Below are 18776 nucleotides of genomic sequence, written 5' to 3' on the forward strand. Positions count from 1 at the left end.
AAGACATCCAGTCAAGATGCATTTTTTTTCCTGTTAAACTGTGAAAATGATCGTGTGACTGATTTGATCACAGGCTACCACCCCCTCTGGGGGGCCAGTGGGGAGAGGTGCTGATCTCCTCTGTGGCGCCCAGCGACAGGGCGCGAGGGGGTGGAATGAAGCGGCGTCAGGGGAAGTTCAGGTTGGACATTAGGAAAAGGTTCTTCACCGAGAGGGTGATGGGTGCCTGGAACAGGCTCCCCGGGGACGTGGTCACGGCACCAAGGCTGGCAGAGTCCAGGGAGCGTCTGGACCACGCTCTTAGTCAAATGGGTTCATTTCAGGTAGTTCTGTGAGGAGCAGCCAGCAGGACTTGATCCTTCTGGATCCCCTCCAAGTTGAGATATTCTGTGATTCTGCCCAGTTTTGTCAGGCATGAAGACTTGAATCTTGGATAGCAAGTATCAAGTGAATATTTCATTTACTGACTGTGAAACATGTGTTCTCCATGCAAGTTGGTAATGATTTGTAAAAACCTCATGCCTTATTCAGATTATTAAAACTTCTATTTAATTCAGTATTAGATCATTTGACTGTTATTTTTGCAAAAGTTTTGGGTGTTGGTCAAGTGTTTTAGCTTGTGTACAAGTAACTGGAAGTTTGTAGGCATGAAGCCAGTAACCTGAAACTTGTGTAATGGATTTATGTCAGAGCTGGCAGGGAAGCTGCAAAAATGTATAGCTAATCTATATGAAGACTGGATATCTGTTTAATTGTTATTGTCATTTAAGGAAAGATTTATTTGATTTTGAAGTTGCATTTTCCCTTTCCCCTTTTATTCTCTCCTCTAACAGGTGCATAATAATACATATTAAGGGTAATGTTTTTACTGCATTTTTTTCTAAATCTGAATATGAGATATTCGTGGTTGAATCTGGGCTCATGTTGGGTAATAAATTTCACTATATGTTTAATTATTTTCTTTACAAGGCGAGTTTCCCAAAAGTGCTGTACTAGCTGTAGTTGCAGATGAGCAGCCTCAGGTGAATACTACTGACATACAGACAAACACATGAATTTTTATTTCTTTGTGCTTTTACAAATAAATGGGAATTGCTGCAATTTGGGAAGTCTGCATGCATGAAAATGCATAATTTGAAGATATGAGAAGGGTTTTTTGCTAACCGCATAGGATTTTTACATAAATCAGAACATTCTAGTGTTCCCACACTTGCTTGTTTTCTAAGCATCTTGTTTGCTTGAGATAGTACCATCCCTGTAGCCTTTCACTGGCCCCTCTATACTGAGCTTTCCCTCAATAGACAATACAGTTGCAGTTGCTTCCAGTCCCATTTCTGAATCAATGTCCTTGAGAGTATGTAACGAGGATGGCAAAACAGGTACTTACCTGCCTCCCCGAGGTTTAGAGAGTTTACATCATCTTATTTTGAAGCTGAGCCTATATAACGCCGAATCTGGAAGCTGGCTCTGACAGATCTATTCAGATCACACTATTCCAAGTGGCACTGTTGTGGCTGCATGATGATCTCAGGAAGGTTTCTTTGGAGTAATGGAAAACTCTGCCTATCCAGGATGTTTTGTGGTCAGAAATAATATTGCTGCACGAGTGTGGCTTTTCAAGAACTAAGGCAAATGTTAGAGTACAGCATTATGTATGGGAAAATGCATCAGCTTCTTCAGTGGTTTGTCTGGTGTAAATACCCATGTATTCTCCAGTATGAGTGAGACAATGTGAATTTTTTCGCTCTCTGAACTGATTTTTATGATTAGTCATGCATAGTATTTTGAAGCTCCCACACACTAAGTGTCATACAAAGCAGTGTTTAATTACCTTGGTGGATGTATTAGCTGTTTTACTGGAAGGGTCTATGAGCATTTGTACTTCTTAGGTTGTTCTTTCGACAAAAAAAGTAAAAGGTGGAGTGTTGGGAATGAGAAACTAAATCTCTGGGTTCAAAGAAAACCAGCTTGAGTATGCTGGGTTTCTTTCTTTTCATAGCAGTGTTGGTGTATCTTCCACTTCGATACAGTGAATGAAAGTATGGTGACTAGGATGACCCTTAAAATTTACGGGGAGGATTCTGTATGCTGCATTCAGTACGTGAGATGTTCCATTGCTTAACATCTTGAATTGAAGGTTTCAGGTTAGCTTGACCCCATCTTCATTGCTGTTTTTTTCTGTATAAAATAGATAGCCAGTTTTCTATAGCTGGTAGTTTGTATGCAAAATAGAGCCACAACTGAATTATTATTGCAGTATTAATTTTGCCGTTTGATTATAATTGAAGTATGAAATAGGGAATAATTGTGGAGTTTTTAAATGCTCATGTACTGAACATGCTTCTTTTGATGTTGAGTAAATTCAGTCAGGTGTTTAAGGCTGAAATCTATGAGGTTTGTATATGCCATGAGGTGGGCTTTGTCAGCTACATTTATTTTCTTTCTGGCTCAAACAGACAGTTGATCTCTTAAAAAATAAAGGATGAGCTTTAGGTATGCAGTGGCTTTCAAGGTAGTATCAACCAAATATAAAAGGAAAACCTGAAATTTATTCTCAAATGGAGGTACTTCCTATGTGAAAAATATTTGTGCATTATATTCTCTGAGCAGGTAATCTGAAATGAATATTAAGAAATATTTTTTAGCATGGAACTAGTAAAGCCATTGCTAATAATCCACTGAGATTTCTTAATTGGTAAAGGTAGTCTGCAAATTAAATGCAAATGAATCTTTGTGTTTAGCTTCAGTACCAAACAGTACAGCATGTGACATACTAGACGTAAATTGTGATGGAAGAAACCGCAATTCAGTACGGTATCTTTTCTTATTGCTCTCTCCCCTGTTCACTCTGGTCCCTGTCAGTTTAGTCTGTCACTTTTTTCCTTTCTAGTCCTGTATCTCTTTCAGGTTTTGACATTTTATTTTTTGGTGGGGTTTTTTTTGTTTGTTTTTGGTTTTGCTTTGTTTTTTTTTTTTTTTACTTCTCCCAGTTTTTCATGCTTTAAACCCTATGCTGGCGGTGTGTAACTGGTGCTGGTGGGTGCCTTGTGAACAAGTGGTGGGAGAGCTAAGGATTTGTAGTGTGTGTGTAGGAGGGCGGTATTGTTCGTTTCGCTTAATCTGCGAAAGTTTAGATTGGCCTTTCTGTGGTCAACAAAAATTGAAACTGTGATTTGATACAGATAGTTCTGTGCTTTAAGGGGAAATGGCAGAACAGGTATGCAGATGCATCTGACTGCCTATGGTTCTATGCCTTAGATACCGAGGAAGAAATTCTATTAGAAATTTTTGTCTTTGTAGAGAAGTAGTTTATAGGTATGTGAAATAGGAAAATGCTGTTTCCTCTGTGTATGTTTGTGTGTGTTGGGAGGGAGGAGAATACTTGGTATATATGATGTTTGCAACTTGTGTGCCAAGACAGATGTTTTAAATTTCACTGTGTTTTCTATTATATATGCTAAGTGTCAGAGTTTTGCTCAGTGAAATTAGTTTTAAAAATATTTCGACTAGATATTTATATTCTCAAACTACTGTTTTCAGTCAAGAAAATGTAAATCTGTTGTAGTTCTTAAGGTATTTATGATTCACTTATAAAGAACATCTGAAAGGATTAGCTGTTGTTTGCTTATTGTATATTTTTTCTGAAAATATTGATTTCTGAATTGCAAATGCTGAATGTAAAGTACTGTGAGAAATCCTATTTTAATTGAGTTTCAATCCAAGTGTGACCTTTTAGTGATAGATCTTACTGGACATTTGATTGGAATTAACTTTTTTTTCCTACTTACAAAAAAAATGCCTTTCTTTCCCCTCTCCTCAGAATCAACGAATCCCATCTGACATGGTGTTTCTCAGAACATCGGAAAAAACTGGTATGTTTTGATAATTCAGATTGGTTATGTGATCAGTTTGTGGTTGCAGTAAAATTTTAGATTGTGCATTGTGCTTAATTTGATGTGGTCAAATGGATAGATGGTAGGTGGTCTACCTCAATCAGATTAATGGGACAGTGTCCATATGTGACAGTATGCTTGGACTGTAAAAGCGGGGAAATCATACTGTCAACATGAGACCTTTATAGATATGTTCCTCTAAATAGATGATTTTATGAACTGTTATAATCAAATGTTTAGGTAAAGCAAATATTAAGACTATTTTATATTTAAAAGATTGTACTTGTTTAATGACTGGACAGTATTTTAAATTATTTACAACTAATCATTATCTTGCAACACACATTTAAGTATCGTCTGACTGTTTCAGTTATCAGATTGAAAAGAACTGAAATCTGAACCTACTATGTGATTGAAATAATTTAAAAAAAAAATCTATTATGATCTAAAAACCTGAAATAACTGATTTTTTTTTTTTTTTTTTTCCATTTGGAAACAATCTTGCCTTTTTCGGTCAGTCAAAAAAAACAAACAATTTCCTTGAGTGAGAGAAAGAGAAGTAATTCTCATTAGCTTTCTCTTCACATGGTGATAGGGGCATACACTTAATCTTTGAGAAACAAATATCTCCTTTATAGGAACCCTATAAATTATAGGTGTTTTGATTAAAGTTTAGAAATTGCTATTGGATGTCCCTCATATAACTCAAATGAGTTTCCCTCCTTTATATTACCATTTCTCTTCAGATCCTGAAGAACTGTCTGATATTTGTCAGACAGCACTAAATTTCATGAAGCTAATATTGGTAAACCCCGTATTAGTGGCACTTGGTATTTCACTGTGGCACTGGAGTTCTATCATATATTTCAGATAAAAGGCTAAATTTGCAGAGATCATTTGTAAGAGAAGACAAAAATATTTCTGCTAGCCTACAGAGCACTACTAGAGCTATATATTTGCTGAAGGAAGAAGAAATTACTGTATAGTTACTGTGTCTTGCTGATGACTTTCAAATGCTGGATAGATGCACTAGATCATCTATAACTGGTCTGGACTGACAAAGTTTCCTAATAGTCTGTATATAATTTCCATCCTGGTTAACCACCTTCTGGTTCAGGATATATGGGCTTTTATTTTTATTCCCTCCCACAATACCACATTTTGTTAAAATGCATAATGCTTCTGACAACTCAAATCTCTTGGATCCAGCATGATTATAAAAGGATTGATAATGTTTCTTCTTAGATTACTCACAATGTCATCTTTTCCTACTCTTCCTACAAAAACTGTTTCAGCTGAAATCACAGCCCCTAGAAAAGTAGAAAGTAGGAGGACTTGTGCACCTGTAGAAGAATTACTGGGCTACTCGCATGCAGCGTGTAAGAGGTAGAAGGTCCATGTGAGTTGATCCAAAATTTTCCTAGCCTTTACTAGCTATGTTGGATTAGGTGTTACCTCTTTTGGCGTTTAGAAACAATCATCATCCACTCCAGCAGGGGTGTGTATCAATTGTAATTTCTTTAAGTGATGCACGACAGTAGAAATGTGTAGGGAACTCGGTATGTAACGCTGTGCAGTGTTTGCTGTTGTAGGATCATCAAGATCTTTTTGTCTGGTGGGAGCTAGCTTGCTGTCCTTAATTAGGATCCTTACAGCAGTTTACATCAGAAGCATTGCCACTGCTGTAATAAATGAAAAATAAGAAGACACAGTTGCCTAGCTTGCAACAAACCAAGTTCTTGAATTAGGTAATTTGCATATCTGCACTGCAGCATGTTTTCCTTCTAGTTAATTTGTGAATTCCGGAATTCTGTTTGTGAGGTTACAAAACAGTGTGTAGTCTCCCTTCCCTGTAGTACTACTAGTTAAAGGATGGGACACGTCTATGGTTGTCAATGAACAAAACAGGCCAAAAATACATCTGCACAGGATACCGCTGTGTCTCGGTTGGAATATATATGAATAGTAAATCTTGAAGGACCACAGTTAATACAAGGTAAACGATCTCTTTGTCAAGATACAGATGGGAGAGGGGAACAGGGTGAATCTCTATGTCAGAAATGTGTGAAGAAGACCACTTTTGAAAGTAAAATTAGTAAAGTCTACTTCAGTGGTCGGTGTTTAAGTCTGTTGCAGTCAGCTTTCTTAGAATGTCATAATTCAAATTTTCCTGTAAGAAGCTCCATTGATTTACTATCTAGAAAATAAAGCAACTTATTTTAAAAGTTTAGCATGTTGTAACAATAGACTTTCCATAACTGATATCAAAAAAATGTTTGTGAGCACTTTGAAGGAGTTGTGTACCTACTGTGTAAACGTTCATTATAATGTAAAGTGAGTAAAGAGCAAATTGAGTGAAATCTTCCCAGAATTATGATAGAAATTATTTTATATACATTCCTGCTTCACATGGGATGTGATTTTTAACATTGAAAATGCACTTTGTATAATCATGCAACAGGTTAACTAGTTATATTGATGTTGCATTTCTTTAAAAACAAAGCAAAAAATTAATCCCCTGAACTTCAAGCATATGGCAGTAATTGTTTTTTGACTAAAGACTGAACACTTACATCGGTAATTGTTTCTTCCTGGATGTTGCAGTTTTGACTGATTTATGGTTTAATTTATAGTTGACACTTTAAGTACTTTGTAAAACACATTAGTTTTTGCATGGCTTTATGTTCTATATATAATTTTATTTTATCTTCTGTGCAATAAAACAGTTTAACTATAACTTGGTACTATAAATCAATAAAGTGAAGAGTTTGAACTAATCTTAAAATCCAACCTACCCTGTAAGCTTCTTTTGGGGCAAAGGACTATTTTCCAACTTCAGTATTTATACTACATATTACGGTAGCCTGTAGCACTGCAGTATCCTGTATTTTTAGTCAGAAGAGAAGCAGTTAGATTTATAAATGGGTAGTTTACAAAGTTCAGCCTAAAACTATGCTTGCTCCTTTTTACACAGATGTGGTACCATGGAAGAAATGCGACAGTGGTGTGTGCTTGTTTTCCTCCCCTTCCACTTCCCACCCACCCCCTAAATGCCCTTTTAGGAATGTTGAGTTTTTTAGGATCCCTTTTACTCTACATAGCAGAAGCTGAATTTCAGGGAATCAAGCTTATTTTCATAAAGCTAAATTCTTATTAGATGCCTTTTTTTTTTTTTTTTACCTTATAAGATACATTGTCTTTTATCTAGAATACCTTAATATAATCTGATATGATGACTTGATGCAAATTGTGTAGATGTATCTAATTTCTAAGATTCATACGGGGTTTTGATCAGACTTTTAGAAAAGTTAGTCGAAAGACTAATGTAGGTGGGTCTTTGTTTTGTATTCATGTCTGACAGTCTGTAACATTGGTATTCCTCTCTTTCATGAATGGAGGCAGCTAGATAGCTGTTTGAGTTTAGAGTTAAGATTACTTCCCTGGGGGGATGGAGCAGGTGGAAATCACTCCACAGATGTGAATTCTTTGCTGCCGTCAGGCTCCCCATATAACAGAGCTTTCCACAAGATCTTCACTGGCTTCCAAAATAAAATAAAAAAAAAGTATGAAAGAAAAAAATTTAAGAGCAAAAAACCTCTGGAATAATATCTTGGTTTTATATATCTTTAAAAAGGGAAGGGGGAAGGTTAAGGCTGACCCTTGGTTTTGCTCATTACATATGGCAGAGATGACAAGCAATTTGGAAGATTTGTCCCATTTATCAGCCTTCCACCAGATTAAAGGAAATGGTCATGCTGAGCTGGCTGCAAATGATCGTTTAAAGGTTATTTTTATTTGGTATATAAGCAGTCATCGTGCCAGAAACAACTGACTACCTTAGTGGAAAGCTGTTATGCAAATGTAGGCAAGATCTGTGTCACACCAATGGAAAGCTCTGTTACTGAAATCTAGCTTGATCCCAAGTGTCCTTTAACATTGTTTTCAGGGTTGGTTTTTTGTTTGGGTTTTTTTTACATTGCTCGACATGCTCTCTACGTTTTATTTGTCTATATGCCATATCAATCATAGATCTAAAGCTAGACAGGATGTTCCAGACATCATTGTATTACTTTATAATTGTCCACAGAAACTGCCAACTGAAGCAGGTGTTAATGGCTTTGGCATTATGGGAATATTATCAAAGATACTGTGTTTCTAAAAGACAGAAGAAAAATATCAAGGATAAACTCTTTCCTTCTCTAAGCTAAAATCCTTGTCCTCCACCTTGCTAGTGCCTGGTGGTATTGGTGCCTTGGTTCAGTGACTGGCTTCTGATCCAGGTCAGGTATTCCTGTGCTAACACACAAAGGTGTTCTAACCTGAACTGGAACTGGTCCTTCATGAAAATCTGGTGCATGTCTTTATAAGACTTGGAGTATTTGTGCTCTGTTAAGTTTCAAGTGTGAAATTTTGAGAGGAACACAAATTTGATAGGGTGGTTACAGTGTCAAAAAAAATGAATGAAGCTTTTTTTTTTTTTTTTTTTTTTTTTTTTTCCCCTCAACATTTTCATTTACCTACCTCCAGTAACATCATATTCTTACTATTCACAGGGCAAAAGCGGGCATATGCAGTGACTGGTTCTGAGTTAAGCACGTGTTGATTTTTTTGCTAGTTCCTAGAACAGATGATTGCTGGAGCTAACAGCTTGGCTTTTCTCTTGTTCATTTGGCTCCTTCATCCTCTAATTTTTCACAAAAATTCAAGGAATTCTGTATCCTTGAGATCTTTGGTCTGTCATACTTGATTGAAATTGGCCACAAGTTGACAGTTGGTGGGAGAAAGGTGGCATGGCAGAATAGTGTTGTGCATGGAAATAGGGCTAAAGCCTCTGTAACTGAAAGAGCCAAGGGCTAACTGCTTTTTGGGCTTGTGACCTGCTCCCACAGATGCTAGGACTACAAAGAATTGTTTGTATTCTGTACTACTCCTAACTATTTAGGCCTGTGACAGACTAATCATGACACTGTTACGCTACTGGGTTTTGTTAGTAGTGTTCTAGGAGGGTAAGAATTGACTAATCTCAGTTAAACCATTCTTTTTGTTTCTGAGCTCCACCTCATCACAGATAATGCTTTGTGATGGTATGGAAAGTAGAGCTGGGTTTTCTCTTCAGCCTTTTCTGGTAGAAACTGAACTTCCAAATGGTAAAGTGGAAGTGCTTTTACTGGTCTCCTTCAGCTTTCCTGACTGTGATATCTGAACCTTGTACATCTGTCTTTCGCACAGAGTTAGAACTTTGGGCAGACACTTGGTTCTAGGTAGCGTAACAGCCACTGCTTCCAGAAAAAAAGTAGTTTTCCCGAGAGACAGAGTATTACGTTAAGATATTCCTCTTCTAACAAACTTGTAAAAGTTTCTAGAAACTGTAAAGGTAGAAGTCTAGTGAAATAAGGTCCACAAATGTATTTTAATACATCAGCTGCTGTAGATTTCTCAGCAGCTACCGAATTGGCAAAAGGTTGGGGTTTTTTGGTATTGTTAGAGGTGATACTCTAGAGAGAGCAACTCCCACTGGCTGATCAGCTCCGCTTCTGTCAAGCATACTGTCATGCATGAATCATCATTGTAAAACATTTTTGTTATCATATGTCTTTAATTTTGTTATCAAATATCTTTAAATCCAGTATATAGTAATTTACTGGAGTGAACATTGCAGAATACTGTACGTCTGCCACTACAGCTGTGCAATGGAAGCAATAGGGAAGTGGGAAATCAATAACACATTCTCACCATCCTTTGATTGTGAAGAACCTTTAATTCCTTTTCAGGTAATGCACAGTTGTTACCTCTGGTATTTTTCAGGCCTGTATTACTTTGTTTTGGTTCTTACCTGTGTGAGTACTCTAGATGGTATCTCAGAATTGCAGAATGGTTGAGATTGGAAGGGATCTCCAGACGTCTGGTCCAACGCCTGTGCTCAAGCAGGGCCACCTAGAGCTGGTGGGCGGGACCATGGCCTGACAGCTTTTGAATATCTCCAGAGAAGGAAATTCCCCAGCCTCTCAGGGCAAGCTGTGCCAGTGCTTGGTCATCCTTACAGTTAAAGAATAATAATTCTTGTTTCCTGATGTTCAGAGGAAACCTCCTGTGTTTCAGTTTGTGCCTGTTGCCTCTGGTCCTGTCACTGGACACCTCTGGGAAGAGCTGGCTCAGTTTTTGCACCCTCCCTCCAGGTGTTTATAGATGTTAATATGCTCCTTCTCTTCTCCAGACTCTCTCAGACCCTCCTGATAGGTGAGGTGCTCCATCATCGTCGTGGCCCTTTGCTGGACTCTCTCCAGCGTGCCCCTACCTCTCTCGTACCGGGGAGCCCAGCACTGGACACAGGACTCCGGGGGTGGCCCCCCCAGTGCTGAGCAGAGGGGCAGGATCGCCCCCCTCGGCCCGATGGCAGCGCCGTGCCTAACGCAGCCTGGCATACCGGCAGCTTGTTTTGCTGCAAGGGCACGTTGCTGGCTTGTGTTCAACTTGGAACCTACCCGGACCCCCAGGTCCCTTTCTGCCAAGCTCCTTTCCAGCTGGGTGGCCCCCAGAATACAGTGGTCGGGGGGGTTGCTTCTCCCCAGGTGCGGGACTTTGCACCATTTCTTGTTGAACTTTTAGATTCTTGTCAGCCTGTTTCTCCAGCCTGCCGAAGCCCCTCTGGACACCCCCCATTGCATAGATCAGTTTCTTGAGTTTTACCTATGAAATGCCATAAAAATTGTATAAATTACTAGTTGCAAATGTGTATATTTTTCATAATTGTACCAAAAAGAGCAATCTCACTTGTATTAAAATTTATAGTTAAGATTTGCAGGATTCTTCCCTTGTAATTACTTTAACAACAATGGTATGAGTGAAGTGTGGGAATAAAACAGGAAAATAATTTTTCTTTTGTGTCTTTCTGGCAGTTAATTTCTGTAGCAATATATCTGCCTCAGATGTGTTATCTTTAAAAAAAAAATTAGCCATTTTGCTGGCAAAAACTACACAATGCAAATACAGGATAAGTCATCCTTCATAGAGCTTGATTTGCTGTATGTTGGAAGGAGCTCTGAGTAAACTAGTAAAGGCTTACTCCAGTCTACCTTCTCAAACAAAGTCCACTAGTTAAAGAGTTATTTTGAAAATGATGAATTCTTAAGCATTTCTCTACAGAATGAGAGCATTGTGCTGACAAGTACATTTAATTTGTTTAAAGGGTCTAGTTTTGTAGATCTGAGAGTGCAAGTAGTAGTAGAACATTTGTGTCTTAATTTGAAATCCCAAACTCGCTGCAAGTAAAAGTATAATAAAGATGATACAAACAGAATCTATTTATTCTGGACAGTTAGGAATAAGTGTTCTACAAACAACTTAATTGTCTGGGCCCCAGCCTGTTCTGGAACTTCAGATATTTGAAAATCAAACCAGAAGAAAAATGTCAGTTTGGAATTCAGTTGTACAACTGATGTCACTTTTTATCTCTTTATAAAATCAACTACTGCAGAATAATAAGGCTGAAGAAGTTGCATTTGTCACACATTCTGGAATTTTCTATTATGTTTAGAAAACAAGTGTTATAAAACCTACCTGTCTGGGAACTAAAATGCTTTGAAAATCTATTGCTATAGAGAATGATAAATGACTAGAGTTAAGTTTTGCACATACGGCCAGATAAAAGTTTATCTTCAGGGCATGAGTAGCTGCCAACAATCTGTCCAAACCACTTTAATCTGTTTCTATACTTCAGTTCCTATTCCGTTTTTAACATTTGATTTAACTTGGGCTTGAAATGTTTTGGTATCTACTTTAAGCCACTGGGTAATACTGATTCTATGTGATCAGCTACTTGTTTAAGATATGGTCAGATAGTATGAGTGTTACGTGGTGGAAAGAGGAGATCTCGGCAGGCATTAAGCTCCTAATAGAGTAATACTATGTTATTGATGTAAAATTATGCAAGAAAACATTATTAGGGGACATGATCATATATTTAATTCCCTAATTATTTTCTTTTATTGTCTGTGCATACTTGGGTGACTGGCACAATACATGTGGTTCATTAGATTTGTAGCAAAATAAGCAGAAACAAATAAATATTTTACTATTTATTTTTTGTATTTAAAAAAAAAAAAAGACTAGTAAGAGTTGAACTGTAAGGAGGCTACGTATTGTGTGAGGCATAAATTTGCTGGTTTCCACTCTCCAGTGCTAATGCATTTCCCCAGAATTTCAGGGCTTTTGGTGGCTTGGCTGCAGTAGCAGTCTGAGTATCTTCAAATCCCAAACAATTCCCCCAGTTTTGGGAAACAGCTTAGAAAAGGTGAAGGTGAGAATCCTCAAAGCAGATTTCAGAGGCAAGCCGGGCAAACAAACTATAGGTATATTTATAACTGATAGACTGTGGATATGTTGTCGAAGGCTTTGAAAATAAAAGACAAATTACTTTTGCAGGAGTTCAAGAATTCCTTGCATAGAAGCAATTTATAATATGTTTCCTGTAAAATATCTGTTCATAAGATTGATGCCATGCATTATGGTTTTTTAAAGATACTGTCACCTTTCTCTTCTGTTAGATTATTTAATTTTGGTTTGGTGTTCTGTTCTTTTTTTTTTTTTTCCTTTCTTATCTGAAGGATTTTCTAGGCAAGCTGTTAATGTTAGCTTGATAATTCTTCCAACGATTAGAAAATGTCTCTTTGTGGTCCTCATCTTTATTATGAAAAAGGAATTTCTGCGTAGCTTATAAAGTTCTGATTATTGTGTCCAATGAGGAGTGATCTTGCAGTAATTGTATTATTAATTATCTCACTAAAAATTTAGAAATTATTCTCAAATCAATCTTAATATATACGTAAGGAAAGGATGGCTTGCACATGATAGTCTGATTCTGACTTTCATATGGGGCTTAATGTGTGTGGCTGGCTGGAGCTGGAATGGAAGCTTGTGTAAGGAAGCTTGAGCTACCTTAGTCCAGCAGCTCTTTTTCCAGTGGTTGAAAACCAAATGTGGAGCAGCCTGCCTTGTAAGGAGTGCACGGTGGAGGAGGGCATGGGGCTCTCCATATAAGTGCTACGGCCCATGCTGCCATGCTGTCATTGCTCTTGGTACATATGAAGGGTTGGTGAAATTTAGCTCAAATATTTAACTTCTTCATTGACAGTTCTGATTGCACGTGTCCATGTAGCTTTACACAGCTTTCCTCTGTCTGTCAAGTAAAAAGGAATTGGAAAAAAATACAAGTCCTCTGCTTTTTGCTGCAATGAAGTCCAGTGATAAATCTTTGCAGCTGAGTCTGTTGCATCTTCCCAGGCTCCTGTTTGGTAAAGGAGAATGTGCTTTTCCCTGCTAAATTTTTAACCAAAGATTTAGCCTTTTGTTTTTCACATGCCTATTGTATTCTGATGGCTTTATCAGCTCCTTTGACTTGTACTTTTCTGTGTTTAAGCTTTGTGAGATACCAAGGCTTCGATTCGTGCTCCTTCTAATTTACTTAATGGTATGTCCTTCAAGTTGATTACTATTGCTGCTGCTAAAATCTTCCAGACTAAATGTGCTTTCAGTGGATTCTGGTATATTTGGCCATATGCTTTCCTCAACCTCCTCTGTTTACTTGTGATCTCTGCTTTCATCAAGAGAGAAAATGCTCCATAAGTCAGCTGCAAACACACTTCTTTGAGGTGTATATGCATATGTATTTTTTGTATTACTGGTCTTTAGAAATATGTTAGGGAGGTTGATGGGGAGAGCAAGTTCTGCTGTGCCATCAGAGCTCTCAAATCAGGGAATGTGTTTAGTCAATATTCTTAAAATATTTTGAATGTTTTGAACCTTTATGTGTGGCATCGATGATAGTATGTGCTTTGCATTAGGATCAGAAAATTAATTGAATTGATTTTGATTTTTCTACTGAAATTTAAGCGAAAAAAGAAGGAAAACTAGTTAAGTCCTAATTCCTGATTTCAGTTGTTCTGATAGGCAGCAATTTAATGATTGTCCTGTGTAATATAGTGCATACCTGAGCATACACTGTAAGAAGGATGCTATCGAATCTTTAAGCAAACATGCAGTACTTGCACTTAGAATAAGTCTCATAATACATTTTAAATAAGAACCAACTTTTCCACTGTAAAACAGAATGTTTTCCTGTGAGGACCAAATGAGCACTGTGTATTAAGGACAGATGAATGGAAAATGCCAGCTGAACATGGTACTTAGACCAGAATAATGATTCAAATAGAGATAAGATATCAAAATGGATGATGTTTGTGAAATGGCACTTAGAATAGTATCAGTGTTAGACAATTTTCCTGTTTTAGTGAGGCCTTAAAATGGTTTGCAGTGGAGACACTTTTGTGTTAAAAGACTACAACTTCTCTGGTTTCAAAAGGTTCATTTTCATCCCTTTTACCTGTCCAGATGTGCAACATATTTTGTATCAAAGTAGTCTGTAATCTCAGTGAAATTAGCTTGCTGTAGTAGGCTATACTAGGTAGGGTTTTTCTCCTGCTGTGTTACAATGACTACTTCTGCAAAATTTTTTCATACTTGATCCATTTGAAGGAAGATGTGCCATCTACTGCTTGTTGAGAAAAGCATGTTTCTAATAGTAACATATGTAGTGATAGCACTAATATGTTGAAGATGTGAGCAAAATTGATTTACAGATGAATGAACAAGACTGATAATATTCTCAGGATTCTTGGATTTTAATCAAGAGAATTGTTTGGATCATTCGTGGGGACAGCTCACCATAGGTTATTCCAGTTCTAAATGTTAAAAACAACTAGAATAGCAGACTAAGTAAATTCACAAACAGGGAGTCAAGTCGCTGAAAAGCATTCTGTATAAAATGTAATGGTAAAGCTGACATCTGCCAAGTACATACCGATTTTCATACTATTATAAAGTGGTATCCCAGCCTTCTTCACCTTAATTTGATCTCAAAAGTGAAAACTTCTTTTAGTGTTCTAAGCATTCTGTATGACAGATTTTTTGATTTAGTCGTTAAACTGAAGACGTAAATAATTCACACTATCCTTTTTCTGTATCACTGGGTTTCTCCAAAAAGAGATTGCGAGTATACATCAGAATAATAATAAAGTGGTGCATCGAATGCTATTAAATGGAATAGATAAATTAATGCTTTTGAGTATACTACTGTGTATCTCAAAGTAATACAAATCAGTAAGTTAAAATTTGCAAATATGAATGTAGCTGCTTTTTTTTTTTTTTACTTGGAACATTGTTTGCTCTGTATAAGAGAATTCCATAATGTTTTTAATAGAGATAAAAATTCCTAAAGCGTACTGAATCAATATAACAATTCAGAAAAGATGCAGTGTGATCAAGCTTGGATTAAAAGCATCTGTGTGCTTGTCAATAAGGAACTGTGATGAGTTTGAGGGTATCATATTGACTGTGTATTAATACATGGTATCCTATAAGACCATCAGCTGATTGTTTAGAATGTAAATGAATCTGTTGATGGATCCAGTGACTGATGGCTTAAATTCCAATTAATCAATTGCTTCATTGGTTTCTTAATTCAGATCAAATATCTCAAGTACACACAGTTCTTTTATGGTCTTAAGAGAAATTAATGCTTTAAAACTGATCTAATCAGTCTCATATAAATGCCACTACATTTTTTGATTGCATCCTGTGTGACGGCATTGCAGCTTAAATGTTTGGGATGTTTCAGGTGTCTTGGTTTTTTTTTCCTCCTTAGAAGCTCTCATCACTGAAAGCTTCTTATCATAGTGGTAAATGAAACTCTGTACTCTAACATGTCATCTTGGTGCTGCTCTTCATCTTGTCATCAGTTTAAAATTTTCATGCACAGTCACTTAGGTAATATAAATGATTTAAAAATTAAGTTGTTCGTAAATGATCTGGTGTTAGGTGTGCGAAGTCAAAGTCCATTTTTCTTCTGTTGGGTATATTCCAGTAACCCATCTCTTTTAATGCTTTTTTGACTTAAAGCTGGTAATATTACCAGACAATATATAGCTGTTTATGACACCACAGTTCCACGTGCCCTGTTTCCCAGTGACCCATCAATTAATTCATCAACACTTGATGCAGGCTCTTTACTGTGACACTTATACCAGTTGATCTTAATTTGATTGCCGTTAAAACCTTCCTTTCCTGACAACTGTTGTCAATTATACAAAATAAAATCAAGTATTCATAAGTAGGCTGTAATAGGATATAGGCAGACAGATTTAATAATTCAGTTTTGCTTAGGCTTGAAAGGCATTAGTTGTAGCTGTTGTTCTCATTTGTAAAAAATTCATTGGATACAGCTCTTGAGAGAGAAGGCAGACATAATTTTATTTATTTAGATTTGACTGAGAAGAACCCAGACACGTAGTAGTGGTTTAGCATTTTCTCTGTGTAAGAATAACTGACAAGAATTCTTACAGTTACATATTATATAAAGTAAATGAAATTTAATTTTATGATTTTTTTTTTTTTGACTAATTTAAGTGCACACATTCTATGGTTGTTTTCTGATGATATATCTGTACTGGACTGTGGAATTCAACCGTGCATTTATGCAGACAATACCTTTTCAGGACCTGTTTGGTTGATCTTTAATGTGCTTGTAAAATACTAATATTCCTGCATATCTTGCTATATACAACTAAATTATAGTTGCCTCCCTCTGATGCATCTTCAGAACAGTATGACGTTAAAATATGTGCTATGGCATATTTGAATTATACCTGTAAGCTCTCTGTAGTGCTTACTGGCAAGTCTTTTTTTTAAGCCTGCTGGTATTTGGCAAAAAATTTGCAAGCAGAAATCTGTTAACTTCAGTGTTCTTCAAGAGAAAGTAAGGTTTACAGAACCTCTGTGTTGTTGATTGGCTTCTTCTATACTATTCTTTACTGTGTATACTGACATTTGTAACAAATACTGTGTGTGGGTTGACTGGTAAGGCTCTGTGGAAGGGATTTGAATGTACTTGTGAAATCTAAAAATGGAAGTCTTTTTAAAAATAATTTCACTTGTAAAATGCTGATTAAATAGGTATAGTTGAAGACAAGATCTGCTGTAAGTGATTGCTCAAAGCAAGAACAGAAAAAGTAAAGGACATAAGTGTAGAAGTATTTTTACAATGATGTATCATTCAATTTGCCATTTTTTTAATGCTAGTCAGAATAAATTATTCCTTAGGGCTGCTTTTCCCCTGAATTCAGAATCCTCTCTTCCGTCTCATCTCATGACTTAGAGCTTCTTTCTCAGATCCTTCTTCCAGGCCAGGAACTGGGAGTGGGGAAATCAAAATTAAGTTCTGGATACAGGACAAGTGGGGTAGATTAGTTTCTTATGGTAAGAAAAGCATCTTAATTTCTTTTTTTTTTTTTTTTTTTTTTTTTTTTTTTAATTTTGTGATTGGGGGGAGATGGGACAGTGCTTCCAAGCATTTCAAAATGGAGCAGTTACAGTAGCTATTTTTTCCAGAAGACTTTGATTTTTAGAAGTGTTATGTACTGCTGACTCAAACACCTTCCTAAGATAAAGTACATGTGACTTCCACTCAATACATGGTGGGGTATCTATTTTTTTACAGGTCCAATGGCTTGGTAGGGGTGAAGAGTTGTTTTTATACACTGTTTCTAATTACATGTTTAGTCTCCCATGTTTATATCTTAGTTAAGCCAGGTTTAAAATCAGTTTCTCATGGTATAATTAAAACCTAGTCAAATCTGCTGCAGTATTTGAGGTAGAGAAAGAGGATTGTATTGTTTCAGTTTTGCTGTTGTGATCACTATTGAAAGCTGACCTGGCAGAAAGCAGTCCCTTTTTCTGGATAAAAGGGAAACAGGCTATGAGATAAGTTATTGATGAAATTAACTGCTGAAGTGGAGAGGAAATGCAGCTGGCCAATACATGTCATAGTGTGAGCTCTATTAAATGAATATATGTGCAGTCAACCATTCACAGGAGCAACGCTGGTCTTGAACTGCATTGATCTATAGTATAACTCTAAATGAAATTGATGGAAGAGAGCAACATTGACAGGAAGGGTAAAGAGAACCATGAAATGTCTTGTACAGGAAAAGGATGATGGAAAGTAGGCTCATCTGTGCCATGGAGAGAAAGTGTGGTGAAACCGTGGTATTCCTAGGTGTTCCTTGGTACCTCACCCTTACTTATAATGCAGTGTATGTCACTGGATTCTTCAAAAAGTGCTTTATAGTATTTTATTTTTAGAAGACAATCCATAAAGACTCCTGTCAAGATACAGCTTTTCAGGGTGCAGCTCTGAGCTTTGGGTGAAATTTAGTTGTGATAATGTGTTCTGAGAGCTGTTTAACATTTAAAGATTTTTTTACTTACTATGCACTTAATATAAATACAGCTGTTACATGAAGGCTTGTAAGCTTCTTTCAAGACTTGTGCAAAAATGCTACCTTCTAGTCAGATAAGATTTCAGGTGGCTTCTCTCAAGCATGACCTTTCAGACCGTTAGCTCATTGAACTGCTTAATTTACAGGTCTTGAAGAAAACGTTGGGTTCTGTTAGATTTTACTAACATCAGTACATAAATGTGTCCTACAAAGGAATCTCCCTCTTAATTTTGTGTTCACTGATAGGTACCCTTTCTTGATGTATTGCCTATTAGATTCAAAGCTTTTAGGACATTGTTGCCTTGTCTGTGTAAGAAGACTCAAACGTGGATAATGTCCTTTGCCAGTGTTTCCCTCAATTTAATTGCTACCATATCACTTCTAGTGATGAAACTGTCAGGTTTTTTTTTAATTGGTTGAAATATAGAAGGAATTATGAGTGTATATACACATAAATCTATACACGTTGTTTAAATCCTACAAATAATGAGAAAAATCTGTTTTTATTTCACACCAATAGCACACAGTTACAACAGTGTATACAGTTCCTAGA

The 18776-nt window shown here is 36.7% G+C and overlaps 1 protein-coding gene across 3 annotated transcripts in view; it reads left to right on the top strand.

Annotated features, from left to right (window-relative positions):
- ATP9B (ATPase phospholipid transporting 9B (putative)) overlaps window positions 1–18776 on the top strand; it is a 166512-nt gene that overhangs the window by 47139 nt on the left and 100597 nt on the right. For 2 of the 3 annotated variants that reach the window (XM_032998843.2, XM_032998844.2), the window contains exon 7: window positions 3821–3872. The exons of the other annotated variant lie outside the window; for it this stretch is intronic. In XM_032998843.2, coding sequence (XP_032854734.2) covers window positions 3821–3872 — 52 coding nt within the window. The remainder of the gene's footprint in view (window positions 1–3820; window positions 3873–18776) is intronic. 3 annotated transcript variants of the gene reach the window in all.

The sequence above is a fragment of the Tyto alba genome, unplaced genomic scaffold (genome assembly GCF_018691265.1).
Source record: "Tyto alba isolate M040663 unplaced genomic scaffold, T.alba_DEE_v4.0 Super-Scaffold_48, whole genome shotgun sequence".
Classification (NCBI taxonomy): domain Eukaryota; kingdom Metazoa; phylum Chordata; class Aves; order Strigiformes; family Tytonidae; genus Tyto; species Tyto alba.